This window comes from Ixodes scapularis, unplaced genomic scaffold (genome assembly GCF_016920785.2).
Source record: "Ixodes scapularis isolate PalLabHiFi unplaced genomic scaffold, ASM1692078v2 PGA_scaffold5__190_contigs__length_132052651, whole genome shotgun sequence".
Classification (NCBI taxonomy): Eukaryota; Metazoa; Arthropoda; class Arachnida; order Ixodida; family Ixodidae; genus Ixodes; species Ixodes scapularis.
This window is the reverse complement of record NW_024609880.1, coordinates 77,781,510-77,807,490: the sequence shown is the minus strand read 5'-3', so window position 1 is coordinate 77,807,490 and position 25,981 is coordinate 77,781,510. Positions and strand designations below refer to the sequence as shown.

Sequence of the window (25,981 nt, the reverse complement as noted above, 5' to 3'; positions counted from 1 at the left end):
GCAGGCTATACTAATCTGGATCAAAAAACAGACAGGGGCGGGAATTGAAATCAGAATACCAGGATCCTGCAGCGCCAGCTTCCGTTATACACGTGTTCCGAGCGCCGGCCACTCAACACCTTTATGTAGTACTTTATAGTGTTGATTTCGCCTTTACTGTGCTTTTTGTAAACGTTTTCTAGCGATGGGTGGCCAATGAATTGAGTCCAGGCCAAATTGGAGGTTCCTAGACGTCCAGGTACTAGTTTAAAGAAGGATAAAAGACCTGACTTCCGTTGATAAAGGACACCCAGTAAAGAAAAAAAAAGATAAAAATGACTGTGCTTCGGGGACTAACCACGAAGCTATCTTACGAGCCCTAAACGGCCCTTAAAACATCCAGCCGAAGAGTATCTCAACCGTTGTTAGACTCTCGCTAAGTGCCCTATTTCCTTCTTTTTTTTTCTTTTTTTTTAGCTCCGATCCTTTAATCTTCTAAAAGCCGTGACTGTCAATGGCGACTTGCAGTGGTTTCTGGTGCGTTGATGTTTGCGATATATCCAGGTGACCCCCCCTTTGCGCTTCTGCATAGTTGAACAAGCAGCAGTCATCGTTTCTTTTTGATACAACGTCGGTTCGGCACAGATTAAAAGTGGTTTAAGTGTGAGAGTGTGCCCAAGCAAACCCAGTCAATAGCAAACATTTCTTAAATAGAAGACTACTGAAAGAGATACTCAGTCCTTCAGCTTTGAAAAGCAAGGGGGTCCTTTTTTTAAAAGCTCCTTTTAAAAGCAAAGAACTGGCCTTGTTGTGGGTTTTCCGCCGTTAGCAGAAGATCTTGTACCAACAGAAGTATATACGGCGATGAAGCGTTGCCAAATACTTCTGCGGCGCATCAGAACACAAATATGAGCCCGTCAATCAAAGGACAATTTGGAGGAAACGTGGGGAACGCGCCATGACGAGGCAGCCCAGTGTGTCCCGTCGTTCGTTGAGGTCGGGGAGAAAATAAAAACACGTGCGCGCATTTTACAGATAAACAAACGCACGAGGTGTGCAAAGGGCAAACGAACTTGTACACCATAATGTTCTCGATAACAAGTTTCAGATGTGTTAGAGATGATGCGAAACTATGGCCTCGTTACATGTCATTCTTTCCCTCCGTAAAATTAACTCAGGTTTCATTTATGTCTAACTTAACTAACTATGACGGTCTATAGTATAGTTTACTAGGGGAAAAGGGAAAAAAAGGGGGGGAAGGGATCAAAGAGGAGGTTTGCGTGTAGCTCTCGAGTGTAACACAAAGGCCTCGAAGCTTGCATAACGTACCATGTTCGCAACGGCAACTCGTAGGGGTGGCCTCTGCGATGGCGTCTTGAGGACGCTCGACGGCGGCGTCTTCTGGGTTCACCGCGTCATGCTGTGCTCCCTCAGTCCCTTCTTCACGGTGCTGTACACCAACCCCATGGTCAAGGAGCCGCCTTGGGACGTGATGCTTCGCGGAGTAAGCGCCGCCATGTTGGAACAGCTCATCTGCTTCTGCTACACTAAGCAGGTGACGACCGAAATGTTGTGAACTGTGATATTGTCAACAGCGCGCTGCCATCTTCGTCTGCTGGGTAGCGAAACGCATTTTGAGCACGCGCCGTAATTCTCCCTCTGCAGAACCTCAGGCGTCGCGCGTGAGTTCACAGTTCAATGACTCGACACTCTTTTTGTCTTGCTGAGAAATGCTGGAAACATGTAAAGCTGCGAGGCAGTCGTCAGAATGGACGTCACTAATTTCCTAGAACAAAGACACCACGGTGTATAGAAGGTTAGGAAGTGAAGCTGCGATGAAGTGAAGCGGTGATGAAGTCAAGTGAACGGAATAAAAGGATACAAAAAGTTAAATTCAGCTACGGGCGTCCTTGAGTGCCGAATTTTGGCCGAATATTGCTGCGCACGCGTAATCCTCCTCTCTTTGGAAATCATATTTTTGCATCACTGAGCTGTGTGGAAACAACCTGGACAAGCAGCCTCCACCACACGGAGTTACTACTTGCGATGTTGCGAATAAGTTAATCACGTGACAGGTAGGGAAATCTGGAGCTAAAACATCGATGTATGAGGAACTGCTCGCGAATGCCTCGTCTCCAGCCATCCCCAACTGTACCACACTCTCAGTCGCCTTAACTCGCCGCTGCTGCTGGTGCCGTCAACCCGTGGTCACACTGCTCGAATATAATTTATATAACAGACAGTCACCAGACACTTTCTGAGGCGTGTTTTCTCTTGTACGACGGTCGTGTCACATTGAGTACAAGACCTAACTGCAGACATGTTCGCGACATACAAATCTGTGAAGCAAACGTGCGCAGATAATTTTTTCATGTCTGCAGCAACCGCCGTGTCTTTTGCATAATGTATGAGCAGTGCGACGGCGGCTCAACGCATAAGCAGCGTTCAAACGGCACAAGAAAGGCGTTTTTTCATCTCGTTGCTGACTGGACCACGTGTACAGATCCACGTGACCAACGCCAACGTGGAACAGCTGCTTGAAGTGGCCGACATGTTCCTGGTGGAGGACCTCGTGCAGCTGTGCTGCTCCCACCTGCGGAGGGAGCTGAGCATCGGGAACAGCATGGGCATGTATCGGGTGGCCGACCACTACTACTGCCCCCAGTTCAGGGAGAAAGTGATCCAGTACGTCTGCGAACACTTCTCCGAGGTGAGCGCACAACCCCGCGCGTCTTGGTGTTTCAGGTATAACGCTTTCCTACTCTTCCGTGAAATTTTCAAAAACCGATACTTTAAAAGCACGGTCGATCTAAAAAAAACGAGTACAGAATTAAAAAAGAAGCTAATTAAGCCTTACAGCCGCTTTCTCTAGTAAGAGCAAAGAGAGGCAGAAGTCACAGGCCGTTAAGATTCTTAGAATACATGGTAGCCCTGGAGGATGAGGACAAAAGGAAGAGAACTGGACACCACTCTGCGCCATGTGCTCCTCCTTCTGTCTTTGTCTTCGAGTATTACCATGTGTTCTAAAATTTCGAACCAACTCACCCAACAATCAGCACCACTCAAATTCACCCGCAATCACTCGTGGCAAAAGTTTGAGATATTCTTCACGATGTAACGCTGCCAAAATATGCTGTTCTTAGCTGGTCTTGAAGCGACAGATCAAGCTAGGAGGAATTGTTCACGTTGGTTCTGCATTCGTCTTACTATTTGTTCAAGAAAGCAAGACTCAAGTTTGTTTTTTTTTTTTTTTTTTTGCAAGTTCGAACGAGTTATCTTTTAACGTTTTATGCGGACTATGTTGAAGAAGAGAGTTGCAACTAAAAAAAATGAACCTTCTCTTTTAGTTGAAAATTAAAAAATTCCGATGCTATTCTAAAAAAAAAATTGTCATTCTAAAAAAAAAAAAGTTGGGGGGGGGGGGGGGGCAGGGAAACATTTTCAGAGAAGCACAAACCTGGCAGAGGGCAAGATGAGAAGAAACAAACTGGGAATAAAAATAAGACGAGAGAGAAATTAGTTCGGTCACAGGCGACCGGCAATTCTAGAAAGTGCAAACGCAGGCATCGTATGCACCCTTTCCCGCGCGTCAAATTTCAGCCACCATTACTCCCCTTCTTTTGCCTCACCGAGAGGCCCAGCCACTGAAATCTGCATTTACGAAATCACACAAAGCCAGCATTAGGGATAGGAACATTGCTGTATCCAAAAGGTAAAATCCTCTCGCGCATTCACAGCGACGAAGCAAAGCGAACGTAATAGATGGAAACAAAAAGTCAGGCTCATTTATATCTGCGCCCATGCACAACTGCTGGAGCCGAGAAACGAAGGGAAATGAGGAAACGAAAACGCGCGGGGACGTCCGAACGCCGAGTTCTGATTCGATTGATTAGTGGGTAGACCTAAAGCTAGCTGTCTTCTGTCCCCACTACACCCGTCTAACGCGTTCAAATGCGAGAGCCCAACGCCGGACGCAGGTGTTCCGTGTTATAAAGCGTTTGACGAGTGCAGTGGAAAGAAAAGCTGCCTTTGTCTCCACTACCATAGCCTTCTCTATACTCACAAAGCCTGGCAGTTCGACGACGGAGCCATAGAGTGCCCGGTCGCAGATTTGGAGCGCGAGGATCTGGTAGCAGAGAGCACCAAAGAGCCATTTCTCGGGGAACCTGGACGTCAGCGTACAGCTTTTGCAGCGGCAAGGACCCGAAGCACGCTGGTTCACTCGGGAGAAGTGTGTTTCGGCGTCTCGCCGCAGCGGGGCGCCAGTCACGTGGCTCTCCTCTCATCCGTTGTCTGCCGCTCCACCTTTTCCATTTCGGCGGCCGCTTCTCGTGGCGATCTGTCAGGCTTTGTCAGTATATACGAGGCTATGCCACTACACTGGTCGTACACATTCGAATGCGAAAGCCAGACGCCGGCGTTCCGCGTTCTAAAGGTCCGTTCACAGTCTTGCAACCGAGTACGACCGAGACAAACCAGACCGGTTTTTAAGCCTCGTGCGACTTCTTAGGACCGGATGTGGTGCAGCGGAGCTGGTCCTAAGAGATCGCAAGAGGCTTAGAAACCGGTCTGGTCCCTCTCGGTCGTACTCGGTTGCAAGAGTGTGAACGGACCTTAACGCGTTCGACAAGCGCAGCGGAGACAAAAACAGCTAGCTTTAGGTTAACCCACTAATCATTTGAATCAGAACACGGTGTTCTGGCGCCTCCGCGCGCTCTAGTCTCCTCCTCTCCCTCAGTTTGTCGGCGTATAACTTGGTGCCCACGAGTCGAACTACTTGGAAATGTAATGTCATTATCTTGAGCGTAACGAGCACCAGTTTTAGCGAACTGAGCAAGAAGACGCCAACGTTCTTTTTAAGGAAATAACTTAATGCATTTTACGTTTACGTGTCATTCATATTGCTGATAATTTCTATGCTCGGCGGCGGTTTGAAAACACAGCTTGGTGCAGTCGTCTCGTGAAAACACGGCTTGGCGCAGTCGTCTCGGCGAACAGGCGGCGCACACATAGAGGTGACTGTGCTCCAAATGTTACACTGCGGCTTATAGAGAGCGATTGTTCATTTTTTTAGGTTTATTAATTCGTGTCCTAACACTTAAAAAAGGCGCCTCTTTGCCGTACTAGCGTGGCAAAGGCAGTAACAACACAGAATATGATATGTCAGTGTGGAGACACTGTGTACACATGTGGAGGGTGGACGGCGCGAAGGTAAGCGCGTGAGCGCTCCGTGGGCCTGTGGTTGCCATGTACTGCGGTTGCAGCGTAAATACGAGTTGCCCAGAGCCTGTTCAAGTGCGAGACGCAGTAGGCAGAGCGTACTGAAAGCATAGCAGTTGAAACCGGGCAGCGCAGAGAGCTGTGGTACCAGTTCGCGGAAGAGAGAACGAAACACTCGGAACTACATGGACCTACCTCAACACGTGGCAGCAAAAAGAGTCTGCTTTTTTCTCTCTCTCTCAGCTTTCTTGGCGCTCTCTTTTGCGCTCTTTCTCTGGGGAAGCCCGGCCGGAGCACGCTCGCTTCACGGAGCAGATTGAGGCCGGCGCCGCTGTATATCTCAACACGTGAGGTTTTACCCCGGCCGGGAATAACACGCACTCTAAAAAAAGTCTGTGCGTCTACATTCACCCACAACACTCGGAGAGCCAATCAGCGCAACTTACGGAGGCAGTTCAGCGAATGACGATGCCGAAACATATGTTTAGACCAAAAAAGACAGTCTGAGTTGTGACATTAAGTAATGCAAAACGGCACGCTTGTATTGCTTAAAGGGGCGATGCAACAAGTTTTTTTACTTTGCGCAAATACCGCTTAGAACAGATCCCTGACGTTAATGACCTATAAAACACGGATTCGTTTTTCACTTCACGCAATAGAAGTCCCAGAAAAAAATTAAAGAAAAACGAGCAGCGTTCACCCCCTCAACTCGCAGCCAGAACAAGCGGCCGCGCGATCTGGAACCGATTATATGCCGCCAATGTTGATCATAGCCACGCGCTGGGGTTGGCAAAGCACAGGACACGCGCTGAGTTCCAGACATTGTTATGGCTCGGCTATTGTCGTCGTTGCAGCGATTGGACGCGGGCGACTACCCGAATGCTTCTCGAGCTAGTAATTATCACGAGCCCAAACCGAGTGCCCACGCAGGGCTCGGGTCCAATCTATGAACCGCATTCAAATATCGTCACTTGGGTGTCCTGCGATCCCCACGTTACGTCATCAAATTTTGCAAAGGAGAGATTGAACGAAAATAATTGCTTTTGTCCTTGAAATTTCACCGCAACAAAGGAGTTTCTTGGCCAGTGGCGTTGCGTGCGAGTATCCTTGAGTCCCACTAGTGCCAGTAAGCTCGTGTATAGTGAAAGTCATTCCAATTGAATATCGTTGCACAGCTCCTTTGTCACAACTCAGACTGCGTTTTTGGTCTAAACATATGTTTCAGCATCGTCGTTCGCTGAGCTGCCTCCGTAAGTTCAGGTGATTGGCTCTCCAAGTGTTGTGGGAGAAAGCAGACTCACTGGCTTTTTTTAGAGTGTTTCACTTGCTTGTTTTCCCTGCGCAGGTTCGTATCCCAAGCTTCGTCATTCGCTGGGAATGTTTTATTGTTTGCCGTGATTGGCACGTTTTGTGTCCTGCAAAAATAAGTGGACTCTGGACCTTTTCTAGTTTTTATGCTCCGTTTTAGATTAAAGGGGCACTGACACCCCCAAAGGTCGTATTTTTTTGTTGTTGTCTAAAACGATGCAAATTGTAATCATAGAAATAAAAAAAAAAAATACCAACACGCGAAGAAAAAAAATTTTTACGCGCGCTCGCGCTTTTTTATTTGTGTTGCCCTTCGCTTTTTGTTCTCACCTGCTCGCTTCTTTTTATTTGTGACGGCAAAAATTATTAAATTTAGGAGCTTTGTAAGCGACATTTCTATAATATTTTAGCAACGGCATTCGTGGAGCGTGTTTTTTAACGCAATTGCGAACACACTACGGCCCTTCTTTTTGAAGCACCGAAAATTGGAGTCCGGAGTGATATACCGCCTCCTGGCTTTTTATCTTCCTTCGGGAAACTTTGCGGCGCTGGCGGCGCTCGGCACATGTAGCAGTGAGAATGATCGGCGAATCGGACGAAGTTCTCTTTTTTAGGTGCCCAAGGACCTTTCAGACTTCGAGAAGAAAATCGTCAAACGGTCAAAACAAGTGGACTTTGTGCCTGTGTACCGTAGTTTCGGTTGTGACTCCGCCGGGGCAGCCTTCCACGCAGAACCGCCGAGACGTGCCTCCTCACGTCGCTCAGAAAAGTTCACTGCGCGTTCTCTTCGACCCCACACCGTTTCAAAGATTTGAAATCGTTGAGAGGGCCCTAAAAAAACGAAACTCGAAAGTGAAGCGTCGTCTGCTCACAGCGATAGGCGGCAGGCACGGAGAAGAGCGTGATTGCGGGACGCGGGCTAATACGACACTTCGGGTCGGGACGGTTCGGATACGTGAAGGAAACTAGAGCTACAGGACGGCTCAAGCTTTGACGTCACTGCGCTTGCGCGGATCGCGGAGGAACTTCAATTTCGGCTTTGGGAAATTGTTTTAGGGCGCAGCTCTTACCGCTCATTCACACTGGAAGCGAATCCGCGTTCGCAACCGCTTTGCAAACATGGATCCGCTTCCAGTGTGAATGCGCGGTTAGGCGCCCGTTTCCGTGGTTGTCGGCGTCGGCGTCGCCGTCGGCGTCGGCGTAACCGTGCTAAATTTATCGGGAAAATTGACGTCACGCGAACTCAAAACCAATTCAATTCTCCGCTAAATTTAGCGAAGAAATTCAGTTTCTCCGCTAGATTTAGCGGACAAATAGCGGGGAAATGATCTCGTCTTGAGGTCACGTGACGTCGATTTTCCCGTTAAATCTAGCAGAGAAGCTAAATTTGTTCATAGGTGACTTGACACCAAGTCATGGGACGTCATTTTCCCCGCTAAATTTAGCGGGCAAACTGATTTGGAGGGAGACAGGATGGAGGAGGGGAGAAGCAGAGGAGGAGAGGAGGGTATGGAGGAGGAGGAGGGGTATACCCTCCCCTTCGTATTCTCCCCTTCTCCTCCTCAACAGCTGCGTTCGTTTCGCATTGCAGAGATTTCAAAAGTATTTCATTTTTTAACTTGACAAATACTAAGCTCCCAAGTTCCCAATTTGGTGGGCAATGTCCAGGCAACGTTTTCCATCGATTCCATGGGGCTACGGCCCGATGGAGTCAATCAAGCATCGACAAAAGTGTATCGTCACGGCGTTCGTTGTCCTTGCGCAGTGAATGCGCCATGATCCTGCGCTTTCTTCTACGCACGAATGTTTTAGTCGGTTACAGCGAACGCGGAAAGACGAAAGACTGCTCGATTGGCTCCAGAACATCGAAGCAACGCCCGCGGTCGGACTTTGTGGGAAACGGAGTATGCAAACTAAAAACCTAAAAACGTCAAAAAAACATGGCGGACGTATAAGCGCTGTGCCCACAACATGCGTTGAATTGTAAAAGTTTTGTTCGTTCTTCTCTTTTCTCAGATCACTCGCCAAAGCGAAGAGTTCATCCACACGCCCTACGAGTACCTCCGCAGCCTCCTCTCCATGGACGAACTGAACGTACGCAACGAAAATTACCTGCTGGACGTGTTGCGTCGCTGGGTCGACTACAACCCCACCGTGCGCTCGTCCTTCCTCTCGAGCCTGTTTCAGGGCGTCAGAGTGGGACTCTGTTCCCCCGAGTAAGCAACCGATCGTCGCATTCTCTCTACCTTATAATCCTTTTACGCGTATACTTCAGTTGTTTCAGAAGTTATTTCGCACCGTTATCAAACTCTTCGTAAACGTTGGGGCCGCCAGTTCGAAGTCAGTGCACCTGTACGTCGAACTTAAGTTTTGGGGTGTATTATGTGGGACAGCTAGGGGGGTGTAAAACTACACCCTTTTGTTCTTTCTGAGAGTGTAAGTGTAGAAAGACAATGAGCGGAGTGACGATGCACTTTTGTTGGGCGCCGCTTGATTAGCTTCATTGGATCGTCGCGTTGGCTGCGATGGGACTTTATGTGAAACGAAGTATATGGCCACCTAACTGAAATCCTTCGTGCCCGTCCGTCGCGGCTCGTTGCGTCGACTGAACGGGAAATTTAAAATTGGTCAATTGGTGCGTGAAACGCCGATTCAATGTCCCTGCTAAATTTGGGAGGGGGGAAGCGCTTTCCCATTAAATTGTACAGGAAAACCTTAATTCGTGCGTAATTTTATCCCTTTGGGTGGCGCCCGAAAAGGTGAAGAGAATCCCAACCGCTATCGCCAGGGGCGTCGGAAGTGTTCGGGACATGGGGGATTTCCTACCCTCTCTCCCGCATGGTTTAATAAAAAAAAAAAAAAAGAAAATACATTCCTTCTGCTGGGCTTTGCGCCTTTTCTCCTTTCTGTTCTAACACCCCTGGATCAAGCAAAATACATTTTTAAAGACAGCTAAAAAAAAAACTAGCTTTACTTTTCTTCTTTTTTTTAGTTCTACGCACTTTCGTTTTTTTTTTTTTTTTTTTTTTTTCTAATTCGAATTGGTTTAAACCGCAGGGCATTACTGTACATGTGTCTCGATGTTCTATACTGCCACCGCATGTGTTCGCAGTAGTCTCTGTTTTGTCGTAGTCGGGGGAACCTCGATCTAAGGGCCATTAATTTCCCATTAATCGATCGACGAGCAGGGTAACGTCAACAGGGTGAGTGAGCGACGAAAGCTCGCAATTAATCTACACCCCCTATAGAAAGAGCAAGCGGTTAACTAATGGTTCTGTGATCGCTGATCGAAGATTGTTTGGGTCTTCCGCGCAAGCAACATTGTATTGTCTGACCACTACGAAACAATAAGATGAGAATCCCGAAGAGTGAAATAAAAAATAAGATAAGAGAGCCGAAGAAGGGATGACGAAAGAACAAATGTGAACATGGAACAAGTCATGGCCTGCGTTTCTTAAATTGTCAGCGGGTGTACACAACCACGTGTTTAAATATGCCCCTTTCTTTCTTTCTTTCTTTCTTTTTTTTTTTTTTTCAGAGGGGCGGGCGGAGCATTTTACAGTTGTTTTTGACTGGTGTGTTTACTGCGTCCAAAAAAGTGGTCCCTCCATTTCCACCTGACGACGACGTAGAAGTGGCCCGCTGTCACCTGCCGCGATCCTAGCGGTGTCCCAGCGCGGTGGTGGACGTGACAGAAGCCTGCTCCGCCGCAGGTTCGCTCGCCAGCTTGACAGTCCGTCCACAGAAGTTGGAACGCCGCGGCGACAGCAACACTCAAGTGTTCGCTCGTGCCTCTTTTTTTTTTTTTTTTTTTTTTGCCTGTAGTTTAACGATTAACTGCCAGGATCGCGAAATCCGACAGCGTGAAACTACTGCTCTCTTGTGACGCCATTTGTCGTCGCTTCGGGACCACTTTTGATGTATAGATGGAAGGGGGGGGGGGGGGGGGGGGGGATAAGACGCTAAACAGACCAGTTGGAGACGCGTTCCAGGCGCCGTATATAGCTCAGGGAATGGCGAAGTTGAAGATACGTATATAGACCACGAGAAAGCCGTCCGGGCTGTGAATCTGAGCGCGGCGTTTCACTTCCTTGCGTCACGCTCGTGTGTCACAATCTATTTTTTTTTTTTTTTTAGGAGGAAACATATTTTCATCCCCGCCTTCTGCAGAGCCTTCCTCCGCGGATTTGTATCGCTCGGCTTTCCCAAGTTCTTTGCGGCAAGGTAGACGAACGGTAATTGTTAAGAGTGTGTGTAGCAACAGACTAAAAGCTAGACACGCCAGTGCCTCTCGTGGCCCATGGTAAACTCAATCAACTCGAGCAGAGGCGCCTATTTACGCGAGCCAACTTAGTTCTTTCTGTGTCCGCTCAATGCCTACGGTAAGTCAATACAGCCTCGGCTCCAGAAAAAAAAAAAAGTATCCCGTGGTCCTAATAGGTTTTTGTGGGTAATGATGTGGACGAACGATAGTGAGCTATAGCTCTGCCAGGGGCTAGGCGATTGAAAAAGCAGACAGTGTTTCTTTTTAGTTGTGGAAATTCTTGCGCCACTTAAAGAATGGGGTAAGTCTAAACCCCTAGAGTTTCTTGCATGGGGATTGTCAGCGCAAATTAGATTACGTATACATCGCTGGCGCGTTGCGTCCTTGCAACACATCCTGGAGTTTCTTCTTTTCGCGAAAAGAAGTTCGGTGGTGCGGTGTGTATACTGCAGAAGGTATGCAATGACGTCGTCACAAAGACAGCAGATGTGAACTGAATGCAAGTCATGTATAATCAGGGGATCACTGGTGTCATGTCTGGGTGTGCGAATAGTGGCTCCAATTGAATAACGCTGCCTTGTTTATAGCCGTCACAGTGCGTAAACCCACGACGTACTGGCTTTCCTTCCGGTGTTGATGCTAGCGACGACGCAGCGCCGTTCTATTTGAAGCTGTATAGACCGATGTCACCAGCCAGTTTGGCTACTCCACCGCTGGCGCAGTGCATCGAGGGAACTTTTGGTCTTTCTGCACGTGCAACAACCTCTCTGGACGTCTGCGCGTGCAGAGCACGAGACAGCACGAACCGTCTCGTACACTGCCGATGGCCTCCTGTGAGCTAAAGTTATGGCGGCGTCACGCATGCGTAGAATGCTCGGTGACATAGGTCTATTCGCACACCTTAGCGTCATAAGGTAAAAGGCACCGGAACAGTCGCGAAAGCTTCGCCAGCTGCGAAAGCTTCGAAAACAAGAACAAGAAAAAAATAGACGGTACAAAATAAGGAAGTGGCTACGCTAGAAACGGCGTCGCGTGCCTGAAAGGCTGAGACCATAGAGTTATTATAACGTACGCTAGAGGTTCAACTGGCGCCAGTGTCTATCCGATTTCCGTGACGCAAATTGAAGCAGACAGCAACCAGTCTACTTTTGCGGTGCTCCTGTGCATTCCTATGGGAAAACGCGCGTGCATTTTGTCTCTTCGCCGGAAAATAACACGGAACACTTTGGTTATTTCGGTTGTCCCGAATAGTATGTGCCTTAATTAACATAGTAAAAGTGTAATTGCTTTAGTTAGCGCATTTTTCTTCACCAGTGAGTCATGTTTAACTTCGCTACATTTCAGCCCCAAGCGTGTGTTCCGCAGCAGGTGTGTAAAAACAAGCTACGATTCAAAGCAAAATCACAATCGAAAGGAATATATATAGTGTGTTCAAGGCTCGCCAGCATTGCGATGACGCTTATATATTGATAATATGCCAGTCCTGTCACTACATGAAAATGACCCCATCGAGCATAAGCGGATAAAAACATTCAAAACGTAGAGAATAAAGTACGAGGGGCTACGAAAGGTGTCTCTTGGTATTGTTTTCTCTGCCGTGCAGCTTTTATCGGGCAGTTCTTCTCAAAGATTTCGAGCGTGCGGGTGATATCTTGAATGGACGAACAAACATCTTCGCACCGAGCAGAAAGAATAAAGCAGTACTTACTTATTTAAAATGAGAATATATAACGTGACCTTCAACTTATTTTGATCGTGCATGCACGGGTAGTTACTGATCCAGTGTTACTGCGTAGTTCTTGCAGTCTCTCTTGGCTTTCCAGATGTCCTTCGTTCGTTTGGCACGTATATCCCTCATTCTGAAAAGCGCAATGTCCGACAGTGCACATAAATACATGTACGAAGCCGTTTTAGCACCGTTTTTAATGCGACGAATTTGAAAGAGAAACGACGTAACCGACCAATTATTTCGTCGGCCTCACTGAGAAATGTTCCAAGCTACTTAGTACGTACAAATTATTCGGGATATTTGCTCCTATAATCGAGCGCAGGGAGAAAATGCACTCACTTTTTCCGATAGAAATGCATTACTGGAAGTCAATTTTCGACTGGTTGCTGTCTGCTTTAAATTGCGTCAGCACACTATACTTCGTTTCAGCTTAGGTCCGAGAGCGGTCGATGTTATGAGCCGAAGGGCCAATCAAACAGCGAAAGAGGCACAACGTCATGGCGTGCTCTCTGTAGTAGATAGGACCAGCCGGTATTCGCCGTCTCTCTGTGCGTGCTCCTCCGCCGGCTAGTCAAGCGCAGTGAGCACGCCATGACGTTGCGCTTTTTGACGCTGTTTGATTGGCCCTTCGGCTCATAACAGCTCATAACGTTTCAGCTTAGTTATGAGCCCTTCGGCTCATAACTAAGCTGAAACGAAGTATAGCGCCACTTGAACCTCTAGCGTACATTATAATAACTCTATGGCTGAGATGAGTTCGCCTCTGCTGCCTTTCTCATAAAACGCGATTCTGCATAGGACAATTTCATCGATGAATCGGAGTACAACTGCTAATAGTTTAGCCGTTTTCAGTGCCCTCCTGTTTACTGCCTCCCCGCAATAGTTTCCCCGATTCCTCCGTTGACACTAGCATGCACATCACAGGTGACAGACCATATGAGCTGAGGCAGTCCTTCATGAGTTTTTTTTTTTTTTTTTAATTTGATTTAGCCGCCAGTTTTTGAGACAGCTGTGGTCTGAACATCGAACGGAATCCGAAGTTGAGGTCATATTCTTCGGACTATAAGATGATAACAATTGTGTTGTAAGTATGTTTATACAGCCTAAACTTAGTCTGCCTCAACGGGTGACTTGTCTCACAGCTGTAAATTAGCAACTTAGTCAATACAGTAAAGCAGCTAGCTCTGGGTCTTTAACGTGCACCACGCACTAGTGATACCCGACCGCACGCCGGCACGATGCTCTTCCAGGTCGAAACGGGAAGCGGTGGGATCTCTGGGCTCTGCAGCGCGAGCTTTCGCTCCACGTGCTTCGAGCTGGTGTACGCTAGCCCCCTCGTCCATGGATCCCCCCGAGAGATGATGGAGCTTGCGGAAACCGCAGACTGTTTCAGCTCATATTGCCCGCGGGGCTTCGTGCGCAGGAACCTCCGGTCCTTTGTGTACAGCTACCCGTTCATGGCCCAGCAGTCAAGCTGCAGGCAGGCCCTCTACTCGCTGTCCCAGGGAGGCTGCTGCTCCTGGGGCAGGGGCGGGGGTCCCGAGGGAGCCATGCTGCCGGCGAGCTCGGCGTGCGGCCACTGCGGCACCTGGCGGCCCCGGATGCCCAGCGAGCTCATGCTCGTCGTGGGAGGATGGGCCGAGACGCGCGCCACGAGCGTCATGGAAGCGTATGACGTGCGCGCCAACAAGTGGCTCATATGCCTCGACGAAGACATCATGCCCAGGTGCGTGGAAAACGGGCTGCATTAGTCCCCGAAGAGACGTCACTGGCTGCCTTAAAGGAGCGATGCAACAACTTCCGCACTTTCAACCGCTTAGAATTATTTATTAACATTTATGAGCTATCGGGATACGCGTTCGTCTTTTTTTTTTTTTTTCTGCAAGCAATGGCAGTCGCTGAAAACATTCGAGAGAAACGAGCTCCCTCAACTTTCAGCCAGAACAAGCGGCCATGTTATCTGTAGTCAATTCTATGACGTCAATGTTTATCATAGCCACGCGCTGCGGTTCCTACAGCACAAGGCAAGCGTTGGGTCCCATATGTCTTGTTAAGGTTCGGTTATTCCCGTCATCGCAGCGATTGGTACACTCCGTGCCACTAGTTGTGTGCAGTAAAGGCGAAGGCAACGACAAGCGAAGAAAATGCGAGCACTAGGAACGCGGGGCGGAAGAGGAGGGCAATGGGTGGCGAGGGGAGAAAGAGAGAACACTAGGAACGTTAGAAAGGAAAGAAGGTTTCTCCCCTCCTCACCAGCCTTCCTAGAGCTCCCCATTCTGCCCTCGCCTGGCGTTGCCTTCGCCTGTACTGCACGCAACTAGTAGTGACACGGAGCATAACTCAAATGCACGTTGTCGAGGCATCGATTGTCACGAGCCCAAATCGAATATGCTGACGCAGTGCTCGTGTCCACTGTAAGAGTCACATTTAAAATATCGTCACGGCGAGGATCGCGCGAAGCTCGATGAAAAAAAATCCCGTGGAATCGCATTGTTGGCAACGCTATCGATGCAATCCCCACAACTTCGTCTTCAAAGCTTTTGCGAAGGAGAGACTGAAAGAAAACATCCGCCTTTGTCCCTGAAAGTATATTCTTGGCCAGTGGCGTTGCGTGCGAGTATATATACATGGGTCCCACTCTAGTGTCCGCAAGCTCGTGTAAAGTTAGAAACATTCCTGCCCAGTGTCGTTGCACGGCGTCTTGCAAAGTGACAACGGCAGTCAGAATACTCAAACAACATTAGGAAACTACGGTGCTTGCTGCAGGCATGAGGACAGAAATGTCTGCGGACACGTACGTCTCAAGCATGAAGCACGTTTTCTTTATACACATGTATGAAAATGTCTGCAGCCAGTTCTTTTAGGACCACTGTCATATAAGGAAGAAACACACCTCGGACAGTGTCTGCTCCTTCTTTAATAAATTAGTATTTTCTTATATGTCGGGAGTGATTGTGCAGTGCCGTGGCTACTCCACTGCAGATGATTTATTATGGAGGCGTTTCTATTTAAGCATAACAGATTTCTTTAAAAGAAGCCGTGAAAGCTACACTAGTGCGGTTTCTGTAGGTGAGTTATTACGGTCGGGGGTACAAATCACAGGAAACTAATCGTCAAGATATGTAGAATATAGTTAACTAAACTTTGTTCGTTAACTTTTTTTTTTAATCAATGAAAATATACATATGGCTCCAATTAGAAACTTGCACAGCATCATCGAAAACAATTATATCAGTCATTCTTAGAAAGGAAAAAAAAACTTTGAGGGCGTGGGAAGTGCGGTAGTCCGCTGAAGTGACCACTCGTACGGCAGGGCATAGCCTGCTATAAACTGCCAAAGCCTGGCAGATCGCCACGAGAAGCGGCCGCCGAAACGGAAAAGGTGGAGCGGCAGACAACGGATGAGAGAAGAGCCACGTGACTGGCGCCCCGCTGTGGCGAGAGGCCAAGACTCGCTTCTCCCGAGAGAACAAATGTGTTTTGGGTCCTCGCCGCTGCACAAGCTGTGCGCTGACATCCAGGTTCCCCGAGAAATGGCGCTTTGATGCTCTGTGCAACCAGATCCTCGCGCTCCAAATCTGCGACCGGGCACTCTATGGCGCCGTCGTTGAACTGCCAGGCTTTGTGAGTATAGCAAAGGCTATATGGGCAGGCACAAAAGGTTGAAGTGAGGAAACGCGGATGACGAGAGACGGAAAACCCTCACGGGCCCGTACTCGCACCGGTAGCCTTGCTCCTGCTGCACGAGTGGTGACTTTAGCGCTCCACCGCGCTTCCTGCGTGCTTCGAGTCTTTCTAATATTTACTGATTTAGTGGTTTTCAATGACGCTCAGCAAGCTTCTAATTAGAACCGTATGCTTATTATCCATAATTAAAACGTTATTTAAGATATTTTTGTTCCTTAAGCGACTGATTGTTACAGTCCCCCTGGCCGTATAACTCATCTCCACAAGCGTGTAATGTAGCTTTGTAGTGTAGTGCACAAGCGTGTACTGTAGCGTGCAGTGCAGCTTTTGCGGCTTTCTTTACACAAATATATCAAGCTTAGAAAGAAACACCCTGTTGTAACATAGGATAATCGTTGACTCCAACGGGAATAGCCAGCTTATACTCAGCCTTTCCAACTCATCTAATACGAGGAGTGATGGAATAATCTTTGAAATACTAAAGCTCACTTTGCCGGTCTCCAGTACGCTTCTGAAAATGTTGTTCCAACAAAGTTTGAACCAAGAAAATCTACCTAAAGACTGGAAACACGCAAACGTTATTCCCGTTCTAAAATCTGGTGACGTTGCACCTGCCAATAATTATCGTCCCATTTCATTAACAAGTGTACCCTGAAAACTTTTAGAACATGTGATCTACAGCCATGTTGTTTTTTCGGATATAAACTTCTTTTTTCCCAACCTACATGGTTTCTGTAAGGAGCAATCATGTGAAACTCATCTGAGTTTATTACTGATATGTGTGATAACATTCATTCACGGACGCAAACCGACGCTGTCTTTATCGATTTTTCGAAAGCCTTTGACCTGGTCCCGCACTAATGATTAATAAAAACAAACTTGAATCTCCTAATACAGACCAATCTCTTATCGATTGGATCAAAGAATTCCTTTCTGAAAGAACGCAATTAGTCTCAGTCTGTAAAGACTCCCCCGCAGTATTGCAATAAAATCCGGAATTCCGCAGCGCTCAGTCCTCTCTCTTCATCTTTTTTTTATAATACATAAATGAGCTTCCAACTTTAATTTGTTCAAAAATTCGGCTTTTTGCAGACGATTGCGTAATATATAGGCGCATCCTTACAAAAGATGATAGCTTGGCCCTTCAGCGTGACCTGGATTCCTTATCACTATGGTGCGAGAAATGGCAAATGAGTATCAACATTTCGAAGAACAAGCTTATTTTTGCTGCGTTAAAGTCGAAATCTATTTTTAACTATAAAGTTAACGGTTCAATGCTTTAAAAGGTAACACATCATAAATATCTCGAAGCAATTCTAACTGACAAACTCCACTAGAAAATGCATATTGATTATATTGTGAGCAAAGCAAATCACGCTCTAGGGTACTTTAGAAGCAATTTGTTTTTGGCACCAGTGATATCGGATTGTTAACTTATACATCCTTTATTCGTTCATAGCCAGAATATGCTAGCATTTCTGGAGTTCCTGGCAACATTACGTAATACAAAAAAAAATTAGTTTCTTCAAATTGGAGATTATTCGTTCATGTCTAGTGTGACGGCATAAAGTCCAGAGCAGCCCTCGATCACTTATGCAATAGGCGCAAAGTATAACAGCTAACGTTTATCCATCGAATGTATTATTGTAATCCATACCTTAGAAGTGAACTTTTACTTCCCCCGCATCGAATTTTTCCACGGCACGACCACCAGCACAAAATCAACCTACCTTTATGTTGCACGAAATAGTTTTCCGAATCTTTCTTAATATTGGTCATTCATGAATGTAATGAGCTTCCTGCAAATGTTGTAAGCATACAGGACTGTACAGATTTTAGGAGTGCATGTGTTGAATTATTGAAGTCATTTTGATTTCATCCGCTCTTTTGGTGTGTAGCTGTTATGTATAAGTTAATATATTTGTGCATAAGTGTGCGCGATTTGTCACATCCTGTTTTCTGTGCCAAGTGTTTTGACGTTTTTGCTACGATCTTTCCTTCTATTCTGTCCCCCCCCCTCCCCCCCCCCCCCCCTTTCATGTAATGCCTTCGGGCGCTTAGAGGGTAAAATAAATTAAATGAATACATCTAAAAAAGGTACGTAAGTTGTACACTCGCGTCCAGAGGCACACGAGTCAAACAGATCCTGGGAGTCACGCATTATCAATAGTGCCGTGCTATCTTGGTGTTCACAGGAAAGTCTCGTACAGCGACTGTACAACGCCTTTTGATAGATATCCGAAATGGGCACGGGTCCTAATAAGTTAGAGCGCGTAAATGTTCGATTGCCACTGATCCGTAATTGTGTTCTCTTGAGAAATAATTCACAGTGGATGATTAAGTGTTCTGTGTCCGCTTCTGCTTGTCCACAGCAACAACCAGCGGATGATGCGCGGGATATTCTTGAACGGAACTTTTTTTTGGTAAATGTTCAGTAGCAGAAACTACTGAAAGCGGGAATAGCAAATTGTTTTATTAAAATAACAGTCAGGGGCACCGCGGCCTTTTTCGTAGCGCATTTCTGTAGATATATTGATTGATTTGTTCATACGAACAGTCTTATTTACTCGTTCTTTTTTTTTTTTCTTGTTTTTATCTTTTGTTGTTGAAGCCAACTTTGTATCCAGTAACGCTGCTTCACTAAACCTCGAGGTTCACAACGTAAAGCCGGGTGTACTGCGTCATCTTCACCATAGCTTTCCAGACAGTCTTGAGTGGCAGGCCCACTAACCGTCTTTCGCCAATGCGTGTGCCATGAAACAGGGCCTACCATGGCCTAGTGGTGCTGGGGGACCTGCTGTACATGGTGGGCGGCTTCGACGGCGACACCTGCTTCAGCTCCATGCAGTGTTACGACCTCAAGCGCCACGTGTGGCTCGAGCGCTCCTGCATGAACCTGGCCCGCTGCTACGTCAGCGTCTCAACTCTCGGCGGCTACATCTACGCCGCAGGAGGATTCACCGGTAACGCCCTGGCACCCCGAGATCGACTCGCGTTCCTCCAGAGCGCGTCTTGGTGCACCCTTTGCCATTATGCCTTTTGCCCCCTAACATCCTATACGGAGAAAAACAGAGGGATGAGATTACAGCACGCTAGGACGTCAGAGCGCGCTCTGATTGGAGGGCTTAGTGGGTAGATGCAACGGATGGCTGCATTCGTCTCTACCCAGCGTTCGAAAGCGTTCAAACGCCGGCGGCGGGCGTTCAAACGCGAGGCACTGCACGAGGATCAAACGACGCTCCTCGCGCAGTTTATAGACAAAGGCAGCGAGCCTTTCCGTCTGCCCCCTATCCTTCGAATCAGAGCTTGGCACTCAAGACATTTTTCGCATAACCTCAAACCAGCCAGTAATTGACGTACCCTCGACTTGGTGCATTTTTGGATTGCCCGCTGACACAGGATATGCAACCGCCAAGGGAATGGGCGAAAAGGCTTAAAAACGGACGTCGTGCATGAGTTGGTTCCGAGTGCTTCTTTTTACAGTGCTGAAACTTCCGAAAATCTACGGTTGTCTGGCTACCACTGCGTGGTCGATGGATAAATAATTTTAAAAAGCATAAGAACAATAGCAGCAAGTGTGCCATGAGCACAAGAAGCTGCAGCGCGAGTGTGGCTGCAATGTTATCGAGCTTCGCATTTTCCCCAAGAATCCTTATTTATGAAGTCAATCGATTGCGAGCTTGAATCGCGAGAGATTCGTATCAGAATCAACGTCACGTTTAAGCTGACGACCCTTCATCTACGACAAGAGAACCGATTTTAATTCCCGGTGCAGGTGGTCCAATAAGGTTATCACTGCAAGCCCCATGGTATGTGAAAGGTATGAAAAACTTTACATGCCACCACTCAAGATGGAGCTATCAAATGTCGAGAGCTTACCTGCATAGACGTATACTTCGCTGTGGAAACTCAATCAAAACACCCCACCGTCTTCGTCCTCGTTCTCTCGAGGAGGCAAGGTGATGGCCTGGGAGTAGCCAGCTGGATTCAACCGGACAAGCTCCAACCAAGTTATTGCAGCCCACCATAGCCGAGTATAGCCAAGTTCCCCCCATACCCACACCGTTGCCTACCCAGATAGCTGTGCTGCCAGAACTAGCCGGTATTTCTTTTTCTAGGCCGCTAGATGGCGTCGTCGGCGCCGCAATTCTCAAGATGGCGGCGCCGTTAAAGAAAAGGTCCATACATTACCAGCATGAGACGCTTTGCTCCATATATAGAAAAGAGCACGCCGGCGGTGCCCCCCCCCCCCCCCCCCCATGTTGCCTGGTATTCGTAACGAGCCTCGATTGTAGAGAGAGTCCAACTCAAACCATGGGGAGCGTTTGCAGTTTAATGGCGGACGCGTCCATCCGAGATTGGTCGCAAATGCGCATGTGTTGCGCTATCGTGTGGCTAGGAGGAAATCAGGCGGAAAAGCGGAGACGCTTGAGCACGACCAACGCGTTCGTCATCTGTAGCTCGTATTGCAAAAGAGGCCCATTAACCACGTGACCCCGATCGAGCACTTGGAAATTCTATGTAATACAGCCTCTCTAATTGTTCGCTGCCACCTAGCGGTTCTCGCCGCCTACTCGTCGGAAAGCAATTGTGACAAATTGCGGGGGCCTAGTGTGCCCGTCATTATTACGACGGGGTTAAAGGTTCTCGCAAATTGCGCAAGCTTTTTTCCGTGGCGCAAAACTTGAGCGAACGTAATTTGAGTGCAGCGGCTAAAAAATACCTACCGATGAAAATGATCTGTCTGCCGCAAGGGGCGCCCTGCTCGAGGCTGTTGTAGAACAACCTATGGTGAGCGAATGCTATCCAGCGTGCTTTCGACCCTACTTAATTACCTTAATACTCATAATATTCATCCTATAACATCAACAGTAAAATATATCAGAGAACTTTTTCTTGTAGAGTGAATTGCATAGGAATGACTAAGTAAATATTCCACTCAATGCCTTCATTTATAAGTTACAGATATATCCGTTGATAATGAATTTAGTGAATGGTATAGTATTACATAGTCGTGCTTATATATCTTGAACCCTCGAATGTCTTCAATATCTTAAACCCTTGAAAGTGCACTTTCTTTTTTTTTTCTTTTTTTTTTAGTAAACCGTCTGTTTAGCAAAACTAATTTATCTGCTACATTGGAATGTTCTACATTAAATTATTGACCTGCGTTTTTTTTTTTTTTTTTGTATTTCGTTTGCTTGTTTACAAAGTGATACATTTCTTTTGTGACCTGCCGCTGTTGCCAATTGGGGAGGGGGCTCAGGGCTCGTCAAGCTGCGCAAGAGCAGCTTTTTTCCTCAGCCCCCTCCATCATGTGCTTATACTTGATGGAGAAATAAATATTATTATTATTATTATTATCATAGTCTTGAGTTATGTCCGCTCGTTGCCCATGGTGGCTCACTCTTCTAAGATGGTGTTTAAAGCAGTCAGACATGCGTTTGCATTTCTGGCTCGGCAAGTGAGCGATGGGTTTTCGAATTATGCTCGGTCATACACAAGTATTGACATTCGGTACCAGACTTGAACCTCAGAGGCCAAGAACTTAGTTGTAGTGTATCGACCCCAACGCTACGCTGGTGCGAGCGTACGATCACCTGAGGCACGAGACCGGGCCAGGGTTCCGCGTGCCAAGCAAGCACATTTGAGCACCGAGCTACCTCCAGCCAGAGCGGCCTTTTCTCATGCTTGCCTTTTATAGTAAAAGCCTATGGCGCGACAGCGCTCAAGCCTACGGTGTGTTCGTCTCACTCGGTACATAGCATTGGCGACGAGATAAACCGGTAAACGTGCAACATCGGCAGCGGTAGCGCTCAACCTTTCCAGGTATATCTTCAAAACTGCAGTTCGAAGACTTTACGCTCGAGGACCCCGCGTCATGGGGCCCTATGTTGCGCTTTTTGGACTCCCACGGCAACTAGGGAGAAGGAAGTGACGTCAACAACGCAGCAAACGCAGATTGGATGTTGATTGGTGAGAGTCGCTCATGACGAATTTCCGCAGAAGAAAACAAAGCTCACTTTTTCTACGTTTTCTTCTGTCAACATCCAGTCTGCGTTTGCTGCGTTGTTGACGTCACTTCCTTCTCTCTATAGTCGCCGTTGGAGTCCAAAAAGCGCAACATAGGGCACCAGATCACGCTATATATAGCGTCTGGAGTTATTTTTCATGGCAAGCGACAGAACTACGCCAGAGAAGAAACGCGCCGTCTTGTGTGGCGTCTGCGGCTCCACAACATAATCAATTGTGTTCTCTGAGATCGTCAGCTGAAACGCGATACAAATAAATGACACGCAGGCTTCAACATCCCTTTGTCCCTCAACAGTCTGTGATATTCAAGCGATTCTAGTTACGCCCAGGGAAAACTGTGGCGACCTTCATTGCCGAACTCCGACGCTTGACAGAACTGCAAGTACGACGCGTTACAGAGGCGTCTGCTCGTCGAGACCACTCTAACGCTGAGTGAAGCACTGGACATGGCCAGAGCGGCCGAAGCGGCCAAGTCTCAAGCGACTGAAATTCGCACCTCTGCGTGCGGCTGCAGCAGATTCTGAAATGCACCGGGTCGGAATTGACGCCGCGTCAAGATCGGCGCTTCGGACCACCGAACCGCAGCCGTCAAGCCTCCTGCCTACCGAAATTGGCGGCTCAACAAGCAGTGAAGAAAATCGTTCAATGACACCTCCACAAGGAACATGCTGGCGTTGCAATGGGGCGCTTGACCCAAGAGCGTGCCGCCTTGTTGGGGCGGTGTGCCGCTTCTGCAATATTAACCAAAACATCGCCGCGGCTTGTCGCCAAAAAGAGCCGAATGCCGACGGTCGACTGTTCCTAGCAACAGACTGGAGCCCCTGTCAGAAGGTTATGAAGTTTTATCCATCGAGAGCATCGAGCCGCCTGTGTTCTGTAATGTTGCGATCAACGGCTGCAGCGTACAATTGGAAGTGGACTCCGAATCTGCCTTCAGGATCATCAAATCGCGCGTAATACGTCAGCTTAACATACACAAGAAAGAGCACCCTGAAACCGTGCTCCTTACGTCTACGGTCCTATGCGCAGCAGACCCTGGAAGTTCTCGGGAGGGTTTCAGCCGACTTGTCGTTCAAGGACAGAAACATGAAATTGGAACTTATAGTAGTCAAAGAATTCGGCGAAAGTCTGCTTGGGCACGGTGATTCCGGGTCCTTGGGCATCACCTTGGAGGGAGTCCTTCATGTCGACGAGTCGTAGCGTCAGGCCGAGGTAGCTACGTTCACAACGTGGTGGACGAGTTCCCCGAGATTTTCAACCGTGACTCTACAAAAGCGAAGGGCTTCCGGTTCGTGTGGATATCTACGCCGCCGCTACACCCAAGTTATTAAAGGCTCGCCAGATTCATCTGCCCCTGCTGCCCAAGGAGAGGACAATGTCGCAGTCAGAAGAGGCGTTTTAGAGTGCCGATGAAGACATGGAGAACAAGAAAGACAAGCACAAGCGGCGATCACGGACAACCTTGGAAAAACTGGGCAAGATCAAAGAAGCGGAACCGGCGGAGCTGGCGCAGTTTGAAACCGACAGCGACGCCGCTTCCAAAAGTGTGCCGAAACCTCGAGAAAATATGGGCGAGACTACCAGTCCCGGAAGGTCTCAGAAGTTGAGCACGAGTGACTACAACTCCTGGAAAAAGTCCCAAAAGTCAAAGGCAGACAAAGCAGGGAAGGAGAAAGAGTTGTCGGTCCCGGAGAGGGGGGGTTGCCCACGCTGCCTCGAGAGATGACAAGGGCCTAATCAACTGGGGCTTTGGCAAGTGGGGCACATCAATCCTACCCACCGCGGCTGCGTCAGTCAGCACATTCGCAAACCAAGTCTCTCAGGGTTTCGGCACTGTCACCAAGATACGGTTGAGTCGACTCTTGCAGCTCAGAGTCCGGAGGAGCTGGCCCAGCACGACGCAGAAGAGCAGAAGAAAGAACTGAATGCAGACGACACTACAGATGCAAGTCACGGTACTGCCACCAAACCAGATCCCAAGAAACCGGCCCTGTCCGATGACAAGGCAGATAATTTTGGGGTTGGCGGCATCTTGAGTGGAGTCAGTGCATTCACAAAGGCTATCGATGCTACTGGTTCCAAGGTGCTGAGCGGCGCTCTCGATAAGCTCGAAATGATCGGCAAAAAGACGATAGACATCGTGACCGAGAGCGATCCCGGCTTCTGCAAAAAGCGATCAATGTTCGACGTGAAAGCAAGCCTGTCGGAGATACTGAGGGAGGCCAAGGAGAAGGCGGAGAAGGAAGCTCAGGGCCAGGAGAGCGAGAAAGCTCTGGACCCCGTCAATTAGTTTCAATTTTTGAGTGAGAGCGAAAGAGAAAAGAAATAAACATTTGTCTCTCTACTTGTACCACCAGACGGTATAACAAGTTCAACCCAATTAAGATGAATGAATGAGCCAAAATACGGCCCATACGTGATAATTTTATAAAGAAGCCAATTCGAAACAAAATAACAGGGGAGACAGCAAAACCACTGGTAGGGAACAGGCTATTAAGGAATATTCCGTCAATTACAGCAGGTTTTTCCAGGAGCACCAAGGTTTGGTACACTATAGAAGCGCTGGAAATGCTGTGCAGCGAAAGGCGCACCGCCGTTCAGCAGCAGCTACAGAACACCGCCGAGGAAAACAAAGCTGAACTGGGCGCTTTGCTGAACAAGCTAAAGAGGACGTGCGGGAATCTTCCTGCCGCAGACGACACCCCCGACGACACCCCCGACGACATTCGAGCGACTAATTCGGTCAGCCTTAGATCAGCTACACCCAGATCAACAATTGAAAATGACCGAGCGCCGGGAGACATCTTTTCGGATCGACGATCGAAAATCCGTACGCCACTTCATGCAGGAAAATCCCGTATTTGCCATGAACTTCAGCACAAGCGGAAACCGCTGGCTTCAAGGGGAGATTTCATGCCAGTTGGGACCTCTCTCCTATCAGGTACCGCTTGAAGACGGACGTGTCTGGCAGCGACATTCGAAGCAGGAAATGCGAGATACCAAACCCTACTCCGAGGGGAAGTACCGACATGTCGGACTACACTGAAGACTTCGCGCCCATTGGGCCTAACGCACACCCTGCCACTGATCAAGGTATCACACCTGCTATGAAACATGGAACCCAGCCAAACGTCATGTCGAGTGCGGAACAGGGTCACCAGGATGGACAATCAACACCGCGTTCGATGCTTTCAGACACAGGTCTGAATGTGCCCCCGTCAGCGCGTCGCAACGTGAACATCGTCGTCCGGTATTTTCAGGACTACATTTAGGGAGAAGGTGTGTAGTGTATCGACCCCGACGACGCTTCCGCGAGCGCACGAGCAAGTGAGGCACCAGACCGGGCCAGGTATAGCCTCCTTTATACTCACAAAGCCTGGCAGTTCGACGACGGAGCTGTAGAGTGCCCGGTCGCAGATTTGAAGCGTGAGGATCTGATAGCACAGAGCATCAAAGAGCCATTTCTCGGAAAACCTGGACGTCAGTGCAGAGCTTTTGCAGCAGCGAGGACCCGAAACACACTTGCTCGCTCGGGAGAAGTGTGTTTCGGCGTCTCGCCGCAGCGGGGCGCCAGTCACGTGGCTCTCCTCTCATCCTTTGTCTGCTGTTCCACCTTTTCCATTTCGGCGGCTGCTTCTCGTGGCGATCTTCAAGGCTTCGTCAATTTATAGCAGGCTATGGCCTGCCGTACGAGTGGTCACTTCAGCGGACTACCGCGCCGCATCCAGCCAGAGAAGCCTTTTCTCATGCTTCTTTTATAG

General features: G+C 48.2%; 1 protein-coding gene and 1 pseudogene across 1 annotated transcript; both read left to right on the top strand.

The window, feature by feature from the left end:
* The first annotated feature begins 1,309 nt into the window (after positions 1–1,309).
* LOC115329440 (kelch-like protein 10) lies at positions 1,310–8,727 on the top strand. The gene is made up of 3 exons (XM_029991039.2): positions 1,310–1,534; positions 2,483–2,689; positions 8,524–8,727. The coding sequence occupies exons 1-3, from the start codon at positions 1,310–1,312 to the stop codon at positions 8,725–8,727; spliced, it is 636 nt and encodes a 211-aa protein (XP_029846899.2).
* Positions 8,728–23,595: 14,868 nt separating this feature from the next.
* Positions 23,596–25,266, top strand: LOC120838650 (annotated as a pseudogene).
* Positions 25,267–25,981: the final 715 nt, after the last annotated feature.